Here is an 18,676-nt window from a genome sequence, read left to right as displayed (position 1 = left end):
TAAATTATTGCACTTGAGGTACTCTTGGGGTTCGAAGCAGAGGTTATAAAATGACAGCCCTTAGATTAAACTCTGATCCAGATGTATATTCTTTGGACCAAATAATAGTTTTTAAAAATGGAATCATTTTGCATAAATTCCAGCTTTGCTGGCAACTGGATGATTTGGTCACACTTGGCCCTGACCCCTACATGGCAGCCCTCAGCTAGAGATGAGCAGCAGAACCCTTAAAAAAATCACTTGCTCTTTGAATCACTACCATCCCTACTTAACCAGTTTGCTTTTACCTTCATTGGTACTGAGTGTGAGACCACCTTCTTTTTTTATTCCTCACCTGAAGATATGTTTATTGATTTTTGAGAGAGAGAGACAGACAGAGACACTGATCAGTTGCTTCCCATATGCACCACAACCAAGCATGGAACCTGCAACCTAGGCATGTGTCCTAACCAGCAATTGAACCCACATATTTTCTGGTGTAAAGGATGACACTCCAACCAAATGAACACACACAGGGCTGTGACCACCTTCTTTTATCAATAAGGAAAGGAAGGTCTAAGAGATTCACTTATCCGAGGCTACACAGTTCTGAAGCAATAGACCTTGACCTGAATCCTGAGATTCCCTCTGCAATGCTCAGATATCTAAGGTGCTGCTCTCCAATAAGTCTTGTCCTTGCCTGGCCCAGGGCATCATCACTGTTTTCTTAGCATGACATATGCCCCAGTTTGCAATGTTTTGTCTAGTGCTCTGCATGGAGGTGGTCCCTGATAGTCCTCATGGAGTTTGCAGGAGATAATGGTCCTAAGTAAGGAATCAGAGGTGAGAGACTGGGCACTTGTACTTCCAGTTGAGGTGTAGAAAAGCTTGAGACATTGATCTCCCCCCCAACATCAAGATCACGTCAATAAACTACAAAAACTGCAGAAATCATATTTGTTAAACCTATCTGATTGCTGAGGATACAAAGAAATCCAAATGTACTAAAATCCAGATTGTCCTGAGGAGAGTGGAAAACTGCAGTAGCTTTCACTTTTGGAGGTGTGGTGGGAAGTCAAGGACTAGGCCATGAGGAGGCTGACTGACTTGACTGATTGGGACCCAAAAGACTCTAGTTACAGCTCTGGCTGGCGTAGCTCAGTGGATTGAGCGCGGGCTGCGAACCAAAGTATCGCAGGTTCGATTCCCAGTCAGGGCACATGCCTGGGTTGCAGGCCAGGTCCCCAGTGGGGGCCACGTGAGAGGCAACCACACATTAATGTTTCTCTCTCTCTTTCTCTGTCCCTTCCCTTCTCTAAAAGTAAATAAATAAAATCTTAAAAAAAAGACTCTAGTTATAGAGTGAGTTGTACTCTTCCACTACCCTTTGGCCCCCAGCCTTCACTGAGTGAAGAGGGGCAATGTGCTGAAGTTGGGCAGGATGGGAGAGCTGAGCGAAATCCATCTGAGGCACTCCTAACCTTCAGCTAGACCCCAGCAGCTCTTGCCAACTGTGGGGACAGGACCACAGCGAAGGGAAAACAATCTTCTGAAGTGCAGAGAGCCAGCAGTGATACTAAAGAGCAGATGAGATGCCCTGCAGTTCAAAAAGTTGGCAACCCAGCTTTTATAAAATATAGAGAGTTCTCTGGCGTCTCCTGGGTGCTAAGACCCAAAGTCCTGCCACAGTGCAAGTCCTGGGATTACTGACATTTGAAGCCTGTGGCAAGCAAAATCGACCTAAGTTACAATCAGGTTTCAGAAAAATGAACCTAACTTAGGTTGAGAATGCTACTCTGCAGTAGACCACTATATTGGTCTTCTACACATGAATTTCAGTCTGGAGCTCATAGACTCAGATGATTCAGGGGGAGCCAAAACCACCCCTGCTTTACCAGCTGTGCTCCAAGCAGTCCAGGTCATTGCTGGCAAGATCCACACTTCATTCCACAACTAACCACTAATAATGTGCATTCATTTGAGGACACTGTATGTTTTTGTACTCAAGATAATTGTATGCTGAAGGCTGACCAATAAGAGAGAGAGAGTGCTTCCCTTTGTCAAAAAGTACTCAAGATGAGCAGAAGGGAACTGTATAGTTAAATACATAATTACTTGACCTCACCTAATTTATCACAGAAGCATACCTTTAGAGAATTGTTAGGTCTTAAAAAGAAATTCAACTAATCACTGTACTTTTATTTCTAAATGTCTCATTAGAGACACTATTAACCTTCGAACAGTTCCTAATGCAAGATTTAAACACTAGAAAATCATTATTTTCCATTACCCAAGAGATTTTTGCCAGAATCAAATGTCCAGTGAAGGATTCAAGGGAATAAAACAAAGCATTTCTATGTAATAGATCTTTGCATCTTCCTGAAAACCTGATCATTCCATGGTTTCTTCCTCAGTGAGTGTGGGGGATGCAAGGGTTTCTAGTGCCACTGGTCTCCACCTTTCCTCCACTGGTTCCGAACATCTGTAGTTAGCCTTTCTCTGTGTATGACTTCTTAGATTAAACCTCTTAAACACCTAGCCATTGGAGATCTGCAGTCAAACCCAAAGCAAACAATAACAATTTGAGAACTTTTATTTTAAACAGGGGCCATTGGCTTTGGTGTAAAAATCTGAACATGCTTCCTGACATTTCCCCCAATGTTATATTTCTATCCGTCACATGCAGGGCTAACAAGAGAACATATGCTCTGTGCCAGGCTCTACTCCAGCTGCTTTATACCTGTTAACCGCTTACTCTTTACACCAGATCTTGGAGGTTGGTACTATTTTCATACTGACTCTATGCAATCAAAGAGACACAGCTTCACTTACTTCCTATTCCTGTGTTCAGTTCCTGGATCAGGGTCCAGCTAACTTTTTTCTGTACTAGGCCATTTGTAAATATTTCAGGTTTTGCAGGACCTAGGGGGCCTGTTGTCACTACTCCGTTTTGCCATTGTAGCATGACAGCACCCTTAGACAGTCTGCAAATGAATGGGCATGGCTGTGTTCCGATAAAACCTTATTGACATTGAAATTTGAAAGTCATATAATTTTCATGGGTCATGAGAGGCTCTTCTGCATTTGTATGAAACCACTGAAAAGTGGTAAACCATCTTAGCTCATTGGCTGTACACAGCGAGGTGGCAGTCAGGCTTTGCCTGCAGATGCAGGCTTTGGTTTGGGGATCTCTGACCTAGATGAAAATGGAGACATCACAGCTCTCTAATCAGGTGTAAATACCAGTCATCTGAGGTGGATTCCCTCATCATTGATAAATTGCAATGTTTAGATTATGAGAAGGGCTTTCTGTAAGACCCGATATTGAAATGCTCTGCCATGGCCTTCAGGAGCACAGGCAGGTGGCTCCTGGCCACGTCCAACTGGTAGTGGGGGTGGCGCAGGCACTGAGAAGTGTCTGGAACCGGGCAGACTTGAGCTTGCACATGGCTTCTGCACATAGGAGCAGAGTAGCCTTGAGCAAGTTACTTTTGCTCTTTGAGTGCCAGAATCTACATCTATAAAATGGGAATAAGACTTCCTCCTTTATAAATAGTAAGTGGAAAAAGATGTATTGCTTGGTAATAGAAACAATTACATAATTCTTGGAACAGTAGGATTTAGTAAAAGATAGCTGTGCATGTATATTATACTTCTGACCAATTTCGTTTAGTTCAGTGGTGCTTATAGATTGTATAATATTTCATCCAATAATTCTTTTATTTAAAAGCCAATTGTTTCTTTTAATCATTGTAAAATATATAATATATAAAAAACTATATAAAATAGTATACATAATATATGTATAATTTAAAGAATAGTTGAAAAACCACCCAGGACCCCCAGCTCTGCTCATGAATTGGAATGTTTCCAGACGCTTTGAAGTCTCTTCTGTGCCCCGCCCCACCCCCATCCAGAGCACCTTCCTCCCTTGTCTACAGTATTCTGAATGTTGGGTTATTCCTTCTCTTCTTTTGCTTTTATAAATGTACTTCATATATATCACTAAGTAATGCGTTGCTTTGTTTTTGCCTATTTTTGATCATATAAATGGAATCATACTCTATTCTTATATCTCACTTTTTCTCATCAACATATTTTTATGATTCTTCCACATTGATGCAATAGCTATAATTTAGGTCTTCATTTTTTCTTCTGTATAACTCATTTTCCGTCATGTGAATATATCATATTTTATATATCCATTCTCCTGGTGATAGACATTTAGGTTGTTTCTTTTTTTTTTTTTTTTCCTATTACAAAGCTGAATGGGTTCTTGAATATTCTCATGGGTGTCAACCGAGGTATGGAATTTGCTGGGGCATAGAGTTCGCACAACTTCAGCTCTTTTAGGAAGTGGTAGCTTGTTTGCTAGGGTTGCCCCAGCCTACATTCACCAGCAACTACTGAAATAAAGATGCTCCCTTTATATATCAGTGAACTTTCAGAACACAAAGACTAAAGAGAAAATCCTGAAGGGCTTTAGAAAGACTTTATCTTCCTAAAGCAGGATCTTGAGTTAATTCCTCAGAAATATATCTGTAAAGGATGAATTTAAAACTTCTTCTATTAAAAGTAAAAGGTAGTATAGGTGGCAACCTTCCCTTCCTTTCCCAAGTCCCTATGGATAATAGAAAAAGTATTAGACAGTGGATACAGGAAAGAATACCATCTTTGGATCAGAAGTCCTGAGGTATCTCTGGAAGACAAGAAACAGGAAATCCAGGGCAAACACACACATAGGAGGAGAGGGGTGGTTCTGGGTGCTTCAGGCAGCAGGCACACAGGTTGGCCATCATGGTGAGTGGGCAATTGCCTTTGGAGCAATTGGGCAGTTTTAACCCGTTCCTCTGCTTCCAGGCTTGATCTGGGGGTACCCTGTGTGTGGAAAAGACCTAGAAGGGACCAGAACTTTCAGCTTTAAATCATATTACTGACACACACTTCATACATGGCACATCCCATCCTTCCCTACAACCTTTGGAGACTGCTGCATTCAATGTATAAATCAGATATATAGGTGACTGTCCAACCAAGAATAACCAAACACTTAAGGGAACATCAATTCAATGAATGAGAAACTCTGACTTAGCAAACCAAAAACACCATTCCCGAGAAAGCAGCATTAATGGAGCAAACAAGGTTGAACTTTAAAAGTGGGTGTAAGAGAAGTAAGAAGAGTTTATTTTTCATAAAATAAGAACAAGCAACTATTTCAAGAGCCAAATATAGGCAGGCATACCTTGGAGGTATTCCGGGTTTGGTTCCAGATCACTGCAAGTGAGTAATAGCAAGTCACATAAATTTTTTGGTTTCCCAGTGCATGTCAAAATTATGTTTACACTGTACTATAGACTATTAAGTGTGAAATAGTATTGTGTCTCAAAAATGCACATACTTAATTAAAAATATTACTAAAAAATGCTGGTGGGGAGGTGATGACCACTGGCTGATCAGGGTGGTGGTTACTGGAGGTTAGGGTGGCTGTGGCTTAAAATAGCAGCGAAGTTTGCTGCATCAACAGATTCTTTCACTTAGATTTTAGAGGCCATCATAGGGTTATTAATTAGTTTAATTTCAATATTTTTGTTTCTCAGGGAATAGGGAAGCCCGAAGAGAGGGAGAGAGACAGGGGAATATCCAGAACACACATATTTATTAAGTTCACCTTCTTATATGGGTGCAGTTCATGGTGCCACAAAACAATTAAAATGGTAACATCAAAGATCACTTATCACAGATCACTGTAGCCAATACAATAATAATGAAAAAGTTTGAAATATTGCAAGAATTACCAAAATGTGACACAGAGGCACAAAGTGAGCAAATACTATCGGACAAAGGGTGCTTGTAGACTTGCTCAGTGCGGGGTTGCCCAAAAGCTTCAATTTGTAAAAGAAAAACAAAAAACCCCCACCCCCCCAACCCCCGCCCCTACGGTATCTGTGAAGTGCAATAAAGCAAAGCACAATAAATTGAGATGTGTCTCTAGTTGTTACATTGAAAATGAAATATTTAATTGATATTTAAAAACTCATAAATGGGATGAAAAGCAGGATACACACAGATGAAGAGAAGAATAAGTTAGCAAATTGGAAGGATGAATTAAGAAATAATTCAGAACCTAGTACAGAAAGAAAGAGACTTAAAGGAAGAAACAAAGGTTAAAAGACATGAAGGATCAACTTAGGATATCGACCTGCTAGGGCCTCTCAAAGGAGAAAAGAGAGAGAAAGAGTGACTGGGAGTAAAGAAGGAAGTTGAGAAGGGAAGAAAAGAATCAAAGAAATGGCCAAAGAAAGGTATGAGTTGTTGAATTAAAACTGCCCCCACAGCACTGGTCATGATGAATAAGTGAAGATGCTCCTTAGACATATCACAGTGAAATTTCAGTGTACCTGGGCTAGAGAGAACATCTCCAAAGGCTTTAGCGAGAAGGGAAATGGGACACTGTTTTGATGGAGAGGCATGATGATGACTCTTAGGAGTCTTGAGGAGGTAGTGGAGGAAATCTCTCTCTGGGGAGAAGCTTAGGTAGAAATAGGTTTAATATTGCAATATAGTTTTACCTTTGAAAATAAAAGTGAATTCCTGCTGTTTCCTTAGCAAACTCTTCTTGGTGATTAGGGTTATATATTTGCCCTGGGGGAGCAGTTCAGATTCTCTAGACTACTGTGGGATGTTAATGTCAGCCAAAGTGGAGTCTTTGAAATGCTGCACAGTCCTGGTTTGGAAGTTAGCCCCCAAAGGGCTTTTCACAGCCATCTGTGTTTGTAGTCCTCTCCCCCTCTTGAGGCCAAGACCTTGTTTACCACCCAGGAGGACGGTGCTAAGACTTGTGGCTGAGATTTCCTTTCAAAATCCAGGGCTTTCCAGTGGAATGGTCGGCAGTTCGTTCTTACCTGGATGGCTCTCTTCAGGCTTGTTGATGGGGTGACAGGATTGCCCACCTCCTTCCCTCCCTGAGCAAGAAGGAATGCCATTTATCCTGCATAATCTTTAAAATAAGTTGGAAAGAACAGATGCTGAGTTTTATTTCATAGTAAGATTATGTTTCCAAGGGCCATTGGTAACTCGATAACCTTGATTAAGTGTACGGGTCGCTGGAGTCCTCGAGTACTTGAGGGTTTATTATGGAACGAACACTCAGCCGGGGAGCAGGAGCTCGGATTCCTTGGCAAAGGGCTCCTCGTGGTGAAGCATAATGATCAGTCTTAGTGATTACTATGTGTGCAGGGGTTTCTCTCTTTATTTAGTGTAGGATATCACATTTTATTGAATGAAGGGACTCCATGTCTCTTTTATTCTTCATATTAACTCTCTCCCTTTTCTTGTGTGATGTTACAGAGGCCAGAGCCCGCCTGTTGCTGAATTTAACTTACTCCTAAAAGCTCACACTTTGGAAACCTATGGGGTGGACCCCCACCCATGCAAGGTAATTGCTTCTCACAGCAGGTCGACATTTAAGGATTGTTTTGCCCCAAAAGAGTTTATTGCTGTGTATGCCTGGCAGACCCCTCCTAGGATATTTCCACAGCCTGCCCCACCGCCCCTCATTAGAAGGGACAACAGTGGGCTGCAGTCTCACGTTTTGGTAGTTGGTTCTCTCCATTGGAGTCAACCAATTGCTTGCTAATTGCTATGTAATAGCCACATATTCCTAAATTAACATACATGGATTCATTTATCCATCAGGGATGGTTTTATCCCTGAGAAGTTACAGGGTCCTCACATTTATTTTCAAGGCCATTGCTGGCAAGAATGCAGTCTGAAAAGATGGGAAAGTAGAAGAAAAGAAAGATTTAAAATTACTTTTTGACATTAGGAGTACTTGTTTTCCTTTTTTCTTTACTTGCATTATTTTGACAGTGTTTCTCTCAAGCATGAAACCTGGCCATTTATATCAGAACCACCTGGGCCCCACCCCAGAACACCGATTCAGAATCACCAGGGATGCATCTGGCAGGTCTGCCTTTTACACAGGTTCAAAAGGCAATGCTCATGCACACATTTTCCAGAACTGTTTTATGAGAAGTTTTCTCCTTTCCATGTCTTAAACTAACTACACATCAACCAGGCACTCACCTGTATCCTGAACTAAGCATTTATATCAGTTGGTCTTTTAAAGTTAGTTCTTGAGTCATACTGGAATGTTTCTTTACCCAGGTGGGAACAGGTAGTAGTATTTGGTCAAGTGCCAGTCTTACAGCTCTCAGCTTAGGCTCCTCGCTACACGCAAGTAGGGAGCTTCCTAAGCTCCTGCTGTCCTGTTCCATCAGGGTCTTTTGGGAAGCAGACCACATGCTCCAGATGATTCCAATGTGTACACAAGGCTGAGAGCCAGTGGTAGTTGTCCCTACTGGTACATGCATCTTGCAGTCTGCCCAAACATTTATTTTAGAATATTTGCCAGATGCCTCTTCCTAGTCATGGTATAAATAAAATTAGTCCATTTAATGAATTACATTTTATCTACAAATCTGAGCCTCTCTGTTTATTTATTACTTGGATGGAGACTGACTAGATTTTTATTGTTGTTCCTCTGCCTTTATTTATTAATGAAATGCTTAGTTTTCTGGGTCGAGGTTGGAAGCAAAGTAGGCATTCCTGGACATATCTTTACATTACAATTGCCAGGAATCCTGTGTGGGATTGAATCAAGCTACGATAGATGCTTAGGGTGTTGGTTACATAGCATTTTGGTCGCAGGGTTAATGACAACCAGGAGTGGTTTGTCCACATTACAGGGCAGATATGAGGACTCAGATGGCCCCAGAAGGCATTTGGAAGTTGACACAGTGGTTTATGACTAATCTGGACTTTCCCAGGAGATTCTTGGAGAGGAGAAGTTCTGTCCTCAGAGGGAAAGCTACATGTTCCTGGACCTTGCCTGGACTTTGGAAGTACTATCCTTAGAGGTCCCATCTCAGAAATTTAATTTATTGCTGCAATCGTTAGAATTAACCTGAAATTAACCCAGGGTGAGGATGAATAAGCATACCCCTTACCATTTACTTTATATTACTCAATCCAAATATGTTTTTATTTTTCAGGATTCAACAGGCACAACAACGTTTTTGGGATTCACTGCTGCAGGCTTTGTGGTATTCCAGGGAAATAAGAGAATCCATTTGATAAAGTGGTGAGTCCTTCTTTTTTTTTTTTAAACTGGCTTACCATTTTTCTTAATCTTGTTCTTTTTTTCACACTTTTGGCTTTTTTTTTTTTTGAGATATCAAATAGGATGCCTGGTATTCATTTTTTTGCTTTGGAACTTCATTACAAAGAGATCTATTATCTATAAATGAAACCCGATCTAGGTTGCCCTCTCTTAGGAGGGAATCAGATTTGTCAAGCTGAGAGGTGAACTCAGGAGACCTGGGGTGTGTCCAGAGCTCAGGGGCTCTGCTTCCAAAAAAGAAGGTGTCCAGTGCTTTCTCACCAGTAGCTTCTGCTCTCACCAGAGGGTGACTGGGGTGCAGAGATGGGGATGGTAGTCAAGGAAGGTAAAGGTGCCTGTTTCCTTGAGCAACAGGACCCAGTCCCTCCCATTCACTTCAGTCTATTCTGTTGAACCCTTGCTGCAGACATTTTTTGTAATCCAGCATATTAGTGAAGATGCTTTTGGTCAGGGTAACAGTAATGTCTGCTCACAGTGCCTTACCAGTAAGAGGGCTGATCATCTCACACAGCAGAAGTTACAGAGCTCAGAGAGTTCCATGATCCTTTAACTGAACTGTCCAACAACACTGTGTAGGATGTGCTTCTCTCTGTTTTCTTTTTTGCCATTATAGGGTGGTTTGTCCCCAGGCTCATAAAATGGCATGGTCATGTTGCAACTCTGGCTTTTACATCTTCACACAGCAACACCCAGAGCCTGGAAGAGAGCAGCCCTTCCATGTGTCTGGTATTAAAGCAAACAACCTTTTCTGGAACCATGTGGGAGACTTCCTATGTATCCAGTTGGGCAGGATGGGGTCACAAGTGCCTCCTTAAAGCAACCCTTCTGAGAATAATGGGAACTCCTTACTGGGTGGTGGAATCAAGATTCACCCTCTTGGGATTGGAAAGAGCATGATCTGCATAAATACATGACCCTGAGGAGAAATAAAGCCTAGATTTTGTCAGTAAAGAAGAGGGAGGATGGTGACCTGCAGTGCCCACTCTGTGCAATCGAGGAGCAACATGGTTGTGGTAAAGAGAGAAGAAGGCTGAACATTGTATGTGTGATTGGATGTTGGAAAGGCGTAGTCTTGTTCCTCCCTTCAGCTGACTCACTTCCCTCTCTGAGAGTCCCTGGCAGGTTTGTCAGCCCTGGTGTGTCTCACTGAGTTGGGGATTCACTCCTTTGGCTTAAGTGCTTGAATCTGACGTTCTTCTCGATAGGCCAGTAGGCATCCATCCTCATTCCTGAGCTAGAAATGCTCTCTTGGCACTTACCTGAGCCTCAGTCGCATGGTTCTATAGCTTCAGGGTTTCTTTTAGCATCTCATTATCAAGGAGCTCTCCCTACTTTCTTAGCATTCTCCTCTTAGCTCCTTTCCTTTCAAACCTTCTTCACTAGATTAGCATTAGTCAGCTAATGTCCACTCCTCTCCCACTATCTTCTGGTCTTTTTCATGATCAGCCTTCTCTTTCTAAGGTGCCCAGTTTCTCTAAATATCTTTTTTGACCTATCTGTAATTGTCTTTCAACTCCATTCCAGAATACATTCCCTGCTGACTTTGGGGAGCATGGGTAATTTGAGGACTTCTTCCATCCCACCCTGGGGCTATAAAAGGCTTTGGGGTCCTGAAGAGTGATAGATCCTCAGGTTTTGGATTGCTTGAGTTAGGTTAGAACTGGACACATTTCAAGTGCAGACTAATTGCAAGTCTCTCCCCTCCTTGGACCTCGCTTTCTTTCCTGGGTATAGTGAAGAGCTGGGAAGGACAATCTGACCATTTGTTTCTATGTTCTGCATCTTGGTGTTCGTGCTGGGCCACTGAGGCCAACTCCAATCTTCCCAGCCTCTGATTAGGCACATGCATTTCTCATAGTCATGTATTGTTACTAAAACAAATTATCTTCTCACATTAATCCTTGGGTTTTTTGTTTTTGTTTGTTTTTTAATCATCCATTGCACTTTGCCTTTCTTGCAAATCCTCTACCTAAATTAAGACAACTTAATGCATCCACACTATTCTTTATTTCCTAGGAAAAGCACAGGGGCACACATCATCACTATCTGAGGAATTAGACCAAAGGAATAAAAATAGAATTCTCCCCTTCACATATATTTTCTCACCAAGAAGGTGACTTCGTGTCTGCATTTCAGACAGATTTTAATCAAGCAGCTTCTTAAGATGTTCATTCATCAAGCTGTCCTCACAATTCTGAGCATCTCAATATATAATGAAATATTCTATGAACAGGGAGAGCAGGAAAGAAATTTCACAGTGTGATGTGTGTGCTTCTTGGAGATGAGTGTGAAAGGATGGGAGAACAGATGTTGTGAATCCATGTCATTTCACTCACTGAATCTGAAACCACCACATTCTCCCTGGGCTGGCCAATTCTTGTTTTGGTTGTTAAGGTTCACGAGACCTCTACTGCTCCTTAAAAATAAGGTACAGCTTAAATGTAAAAAAGTGGACTAAATAGTTGAGCTGCCTATGGATCCTCTCTTGGGAAGAAAGTTGCTGTATAATTCACTCGGGGGCTTTTCACTGCTCACTTGGCCTTCCCTGATGATAAGATGGTATCTTGTTTCAGCACAGCCTGCTTGGCATTGGTGAGTCAGCCTCATTCCTGTGGGAAAGCCAGGTACCTTGGTTAGTTGCCACTTGCTTTTTCTTCTCACCCAAAGGTATTTTTTTTCCTTAGGCCAGATGTCTGCAAATTGAAGTTTGAAGGGAAGACATTTTATGTGATTGGCACCCAGAAAGAGGTCAGATACTGCTTTTCTAACTCCCTGTCATTGTGTGTGAGAGTGGGTGTGTACATGTGTGCCTATGAGAGAGATTTAAGCATAAAATGTGCATTTAGCCTTGTAGGCCTAAGAGACCATGACCTTAAAGTTTGCAGTGATAATGGAAGCTATATGCTTGAGAATATTTGAAAGGTAAGCAAATAAACACTGGGCTTGCACATTTAAGAGTAAAGTTAGTGAACAATGCTGAGGGAATACCCCTGTGTAAAAAATAGACTGGGATAGGTTGGAGATTTAGCAAATGGGACTTCCCCTACCTCTGTAATTTACCAAAATACAGATTTAGGAAACATGCAAAGAATACTTACCAAGCTAGATACCAACCAGTGGTGGGTAGAGTTTTATAAAAAGAATCTTTAAGAACAAAAAATCTTCAAATAAAGGAGTTACCAAATAATAGGTTGAGTTCACCAGTGAACACATTTGGGAGGAGGGCTGAAACTTGGAACCTCAGAGCTAGGCCTGGAAGTCTGCACAATCTCCTGACCCCAGTTTTCAGTTCAACACCAGCAAGAAAGTTTTTAAAGTAACCCAAGTATGACTGAGATGAGGCAATGCCTGCAGAGTCGATCGTGAGGCTACTTTTCTTTCCTTTTTTTTTTTTTTTTTTTAATCAGAAAGAGGGCCTAGGTAGATTAGTGTAGTGATATCTGCAAAGATATCTGCAAAGGGTGAGGTGGGTCGGTGGGTATGGGGGAATACGATTTTAAAAACCCTTTTAAGAACATAGTAGTACACAAGTTACTTCAAATCTGTTTGGTAGGTGGCAGGATACAAATAGGTAGATACATGAAGGAAAAACATGAAAAGCATCAACTCTGCTTAACATGCCCTTTTTTGTTTTGTTATTTTTTATTAGAAAAAAGCCATGTTGGCATTTCATACTTCAACACCAGCTGCCTGCAAACATCTCTGGAAATGTGGGGTGGAGAACCAGGCCTTTTATAAGTAAGTAGTTTTTATTTATTTAATCATAGGTTTTTGAGAACACCCATGGAACCCTTTTATGTTTAGCAGACAGCTCCATGTTCATTTTTTAAATAGTCCTTTTTATTCTTTAAAATAAATTATGAATTTGGTGCTTTGTTCAGGGTGACTCCCTGCTACTGTTGGGTCAAGCAAGTCCTGAGCTCCCTGCTGGGTGTTTCCCATGGAATTGCTCTGTGTGTGTGTGTGTGTGTGTGTGTGTGTGTGTTGTCATTGCTATTTCCAGTCAACATGTCACACGATCTGTATTTGGTTGGCTGCCCTCTTCGGAAGCAGACCTTGAGAAAAGTTTAGTGCAAGTGGTTTTTTTGGGAGGTGATCACTGAACATACCAATTGGGGAGTGGGGGAGGGAGACGGGGAAAGGAGCCATGTAGGGGGTACTATTGAGCAGGTCACTACTACTGTGGGCAGCTGGGCTCTGCTCTGCAGAGGAGAGTGGGTGAACTCTGGCGGATGGCAGAATGTGCCTCAGAGTTCACCCACTTACTGGCAAAAAGGCTGGGCTGTTTATCTACCAATTCTTCATTTATTTTGGTTGAGGGCCACTTTGGAGGTGGAGTTGATACTTTCTGGCACTTATGGCCTACCCTGGCTTGGGTTGAATGTATACTCACAACCAAAAAAAGAAACCTGTGGCTGAGAGCCACACGTGTTCATAGTAAGAGGCCTTTGGTATACAGAGATGAGAACCAAAGTTTTATGGGTAGAATGCCATCAGAGCCTAGGATGGTAGAAAGTCAGTGCTGGCTGGACAGGGCTTCAGAAACCATGCATACAGCTGTCAGGTTTCCACAGAGGTTCAAATTTAGGATCTTTTCGCTGAGTTCCAGCATCTCCTCTTTGAGGCGCACTTGCTAATTGGAAGAGCGGCGGTGGTGGTGATGATGGACACAGTCAAGAACCTAGTCCAGCCTTCAGGGTATCAGCATTGCCAACCCCTGGAGCTCATCCAGGTAGATTATTCTCAGTCTCTGTTCCCCCAAATCCCACAAGATTCTGTCTTACCCACTAGACTCACTTCCCTGAAAATGTGAGTCTCTGCACTCCTGGGCTTTGGCTGATGAAGACCTTTAGGAGAATGATGTCTTAGATAATGATTTACAAACCCCTTCAGCCACAGAACTATTTTCCTTTAACAGAAGTGTAGGCAAAGCCCATGTAAAAAAAATAGAGAAGCCTGTGGTTGTTGGTGGGGACCAGAGTTGGGCCTGGGGACAGGAGACTGTTCATCCATTTCTTCAGGAGCTTGGGTGACCAGTTGTCCCAGTTTGCCAGGGACTTTCCCAGGTTTAGCACTGAGAGTCCATGTCCCAGGAAACCGGTCAACCCTGGGTACATTTTATCAGGAGCATAATTTGAAAACCCTTGGATGAGATGATCCACAAAATGTGGTGCTTCTAGCAATGACAGGAAACGATGATGCCTATCAGTAGATTTTTTCCCACAGTCGTTGCCACCTCAAGGCATCCATGTGTCCCCCGTGGTGTTTGGGGACTGGTAAAAAAGGGTACCCAATGGACTTTGAAAAATCAGCATGTCTAGATCTCTATCTCCATGAGAGCTCAGAAGGGGAAATACAAAGGGATTGATCTTCTCCCTCTTTAGTTGGAGTCTGCATACTTTTTTTGGTTTTGTTTTTAAAAAATTATTTTAAAATTGAAGTATATGTGCACCCCTTTAAAATATAATTCAATGATTTTTAGTTTAATTCATGAAGTCATGCAACTGTCACTACTGTCAATTTCCAGAACACTTTTATGAACCCCAAAAGAAGTGACTCACCACAGTCGCTCCATTTCCCTCTCTCCCCAGACCTTGACAGCTACTAATTTACTCTCTGTGTGTATGGACTTACCTGTTCTGCATCTTTCCTATGAAATCATACACTTATCTAGTCTCTTGTATGTGACTTCTTTCACTTAGGTAAAGTTTTCAAGGCTTATCCATGTTGTAGCATGTGTCAGCACTTCATTGCTTATGGCTGAATAATATTCCATTGTTTAGATATACCACATTTTGTTTATTCATTCATCAGTTGATGGACATTTGGGTTCCTTTTTTTAAGCATTATGAATAATGCTGCTATGAGTACCCATATAATTTTTTCTTTGGACAATTCCCTTAGGTTTATTCCTAGGAGTATAATTTCTTGATCATAGGGTAACTCTACATTTCTTTTTGAGAAACTGATAAACTGTTTTGGAGCCTAAGCTTTTGGAACTCTTCTGTTACTCTCCTAATAAAATTCTGGTTCCTGTCAAATAATAACTGAGAAACATTTAATTATTTTGAGTGACTATTGTCTTGCAAATAAGGGGGTTAGTAGATAGAGTCTTGAAACAAAGTCAAAACAAGATATAGCATGACATTCTTTTATTGTAGGTTTTTATATCTATATTAGATCTGATCTCTCTGAGGGTAGGAACTAGGTTCTATTTATCTTTGTATTTCCTAAAGACCCCAGGCATTTGAAAAAGAATGACTAGATCAAATCGATAAGGCATGGTTCCTGTGCCAGGAGATTTGTAGTTCTTGATAGAAACTAAAAGGGAACTGCAAATAAAATGCTAAAGAGGAGTCCAGGGGAGGGGGCGAGTCTTACTATAGGCGGAGCTGGGAGGTAGAAGGAAGGCTCTTTCAGGTGGAGGAAGGACATTCTGAGTAAGGGACCAGTGTGGGATGTGGAAGACATACATTGAGAAGATGAAAAGTTATACAAAGCTGGAGCAGAGGGTAGGTGAATGAAATAGATAGGGAGATGGTGTGGGGTCAGATACAGAGGACTGAGCCACCATTATAAAGATGGCAGAGGAACACTAGGTGGGGCTGATTGCTACTGATCCACAGACATGCGTAAGGGGTGGGTAGCAGAGGGGAACACCCAGCACCTGGGCTTTTAGAGCCAGCTCACTAAGTCCTACTTCGAAGCAGCACAAAATTGAAGATCCTTTAGTGCAATCATGGGATTTCTATCAAGGAATACCTCAGGACATTAATTAGTTCTTTTGCACTCAGGCTGTTTATCATGTGTGAGGGTGTCAGTTGGTAGATGGAGTCAAAGGCAAAAACAGAACTGAACAGAGGGAGAGAAGGAAGAAGAGAAGAAACGACAATCTGAGGAATCGGTTTTGCACATTTTGGGGTAGAGTCATTAGTTGGCAACTAGCAATGAGACCAGTATGATGATTATGTCATTGAATGGGTCAACTACACATATTGGAGAAATCACTGCCAGTCATCTGTGAATGCTTCAGGGGACTCGGGCATTTAGCTGTGAACACAGTGGCACTGCACCCAGGTGACCAAGTCTTTGCATCAGCACTTCTGCTATTGTTGGGCCAGGCTACCCTGTCTCTTGCTAGGACTTCTAATCCTAATATGTCTACTGATCCTGCAATGTTCTAGAATATTTTGTTCCTCCAGTATCCCATAACCATCCCTGGTCCTTAGGAAGAAGGAAAGATACTGCTTTTTCTGAGCCAGTTTTGAGATCTTGGACAAGTCTTTGGCCCTAGCCTTCTCAATGGTGAACTGGAGGGGGCTGGTACTCAGGCATGCTTTGCTTGTCTCACCACGGTCTGGTGTTAATGAGTGTGGGCTTTGGAAGTGAGCAGGCTTGGGTCTAAACCTTGACTCTCACTTCCTAGCAGTGTAGCCTGGAACAAAGAATTTGCAGTTTTTGAGTTCCACCTGTATTTTTTCATCTGTAAAATGTGATTGGCAACACCTGCCTTGCAGTGTTTAGTTCTGCCAGCCACATGGACCATCAATAAATAGTAACTGCTGCTGGGGCTTCCATGACTACCCGCTCCTCTAATGATGAAAGTTTTTTCGAGTGCCCCTTGGTTATAGAGCCCAGCCCATTCGATTGTGAAAGGTCTGATTCTGTTAACCTCAGAGTGGGAGCCTGCTTCCCCCTGGCACCATTGCTTTCCCAGGCAGAGGTCCCGGCCCTGCTTCCAGGCCTGTCTGACTGGCACTGCGCTTTAACCATCTTGGCTGGCAGAGCAAGGCCCTGATCTTTTTTCCTGGGTTGGGGATGCTTTGTCCCTCCTTTTCACTTCACCTGCCATGGGAACCGGGAGACCCAGTGGGCAAGAATTCCCAAGTGCACTTTCAACTTGTGAATGTGCTGCTGGTTGTCAGCTGGCCCAGGGCCACCGATCAGGTTTGATAGGCCTGGCTCTGAGCTCTGCTGCCTGGGAACAGAGCCTGGAAGCAGAAACTCTGATATTTCCCTCTTGCTCCAAGCCCCATGGGATCCCTGACACGGTCCAAGTCACCATTTCAGAGTGTCCTTTGTGCCATATGTTTTCTAGGTGCTGTACACCCAGAGCCTCAGGGCTCACCATTCCTGGGTGCTGGTCCCTGAGAGCACACTGGACACACAGAAGTGCTCTTTGGTCACTGGTGTTTCCATGCAACAACTCTTTATCCCACACCTGCTTGTGCTGGGCACTGTGCTGGGAACTGGGGACATGGTGGAGGCTCAAATGAGACTCTCTGTGCCCAGTTTTGTGTGGCATGTGTGCAGGGGATAAAGGTGGTCCCCAATAAGTTCCCTGCCCAGAGTTTGGTGTGCATTTTGTCAGAGGAACAACATACACTTGGTACACAGGGACCCCCAGTAGCTCCTGGAACCTGTGCCTCTCCCACTTTAATGAGCACATGCATCACCTGGAGGTCCTGCTGGACTCGGACCCCTGACTCAGAAGGTCTGGGTGGGGCACAGGGACCCGTACTTCTCATCAGTTCCCTGGTGATGCTGGGCTGAAGGTCCATGGAGCACACTTTGAGTGCTAAGGTTCTAGGCCAGAGGTTCTCAGCCCTGACTACACATTAGAATCACCTGAGGGAGCTTCTGAACAATACCTACGCTGGGGACCCTCCCCTAGACCCAGTGAAATCAGAACCTGCATCCTCACAAAAGGTGTTGATGAGTGTTCACAGCAGCATTATGCAGAGCAGCTAAAATGAAAAAGCCCAAGTGACCATCAGCTGATGAAAAGATAAAAGCAATGTGAATGCCAATGCCATGGCCATGACTCACGCTACAACATGGACGAACCTTGGAGACATTACACTAAGTGGAAGAGGCCAGTCATGGAATACCACATATTATGTGATTCCATTTATATGCAATGTCCAGAACAGGAAAATCTATGGAGACAGAAAGCAGATGAGTGGTTGTGTAGGACTGGAATGGAGGGAAACAGAGTAATTGCCATTGGCTACAGGACAGTACTTTGGGGTGGTGAAAATGTTTTTTTGATGAATGTTTAAACTGTGAATTATAATGAACACTACTGAAGTGGACAATACAAAAGGGTAAACCTTACGGTATGTGAATTAATTCTCAGTAAAACTATTACTTAAAAACTCAGAATCTGGGATGAGAGGTCTAGATGTTGATAGTAATAAAAACTTTTCAGGTGGTACAAACATGCAATCTAGGGTTAAGTCCTCAAGGTGAGTGATTCTTGAAGTAGGGTCCCTGGACCAGCATCAGTATCTCCTGGTAACTGGTTAGGAATGCCTCCTAAGGCTCCACCCCAGACTTGTTGAATCAGAAACTTGTATTTTCTGAAGACTGCCAGGCGATTCTACTGCCCTCTGAAGTCTGAGAACTTTCATGGCTAAAGCACTCTTTTAAAAACACAGATGTACTTGGGTTTGCAGCCTGGTTTCCCCAGCTTCTATCATGTAACCGTGGTTATGTGACCTAACCGTTCTGTGC

At 42.6% G+C, this 18,676-nt stretch overlaps 1 protein-coding gene across 3 annotated transcripts in view; it reads left to right on the top strand.

Annotated features, from left to right (window-relative positions):
• The window catches only part of FRMD3 (FERM domain containing 3), a 262,871-nt gene that overhangs the window by 188,222 nt on the left and 55,973 nt on the right, over positions 1 to 18,676 (top strand). For all 3 annotated transcript variants that reach the window (XM_036021775.1, XM_028523581.2, XM_028523580.2), the window contains exons 7-10: positions 7,327 to 7,414; positions 9,033 to 9,121; positions 11,845 to 11,908; positions 12,810 to 12,898. In XM_036021775.1, coding sequence (XP_035877668.1) covers positions 7,327 to 7,414; positions 9,033 to 9,121; positions 11,845 to 11,908; positions 12,810 to 12,898 — 330 coding nt within the window. The remainder of the gene's footprint in view (positions 1 to 7,326; positions 7,415 to 9,032; positions 9,122 to 11,844; positions 11,909 to 12,809; positions 12,899 to 18,676) is intronic.

Source organism: Phyllostomus discolor, chromosome 3 (assembly GCF_004126475.2).
Source record: "Phyllostomus discolor isolate MPI-MPIP mPhyDis1 chromosome 3, mPhyDis1.pri.v3, whole genome shotgun sequence".
Classification (NCBI taxonomy): domain Eukaryota; kingdom Metazoa; phylum Chordata; class Mammalia; order Chiroptera; family Phyllostomidae; genus Phyllostomus; species Phyllostomus discolor.
Note: the sequence above shows the minus strand (reverse complement) of the source record. Positions and strands in the feature narration are given on the sequence as shown.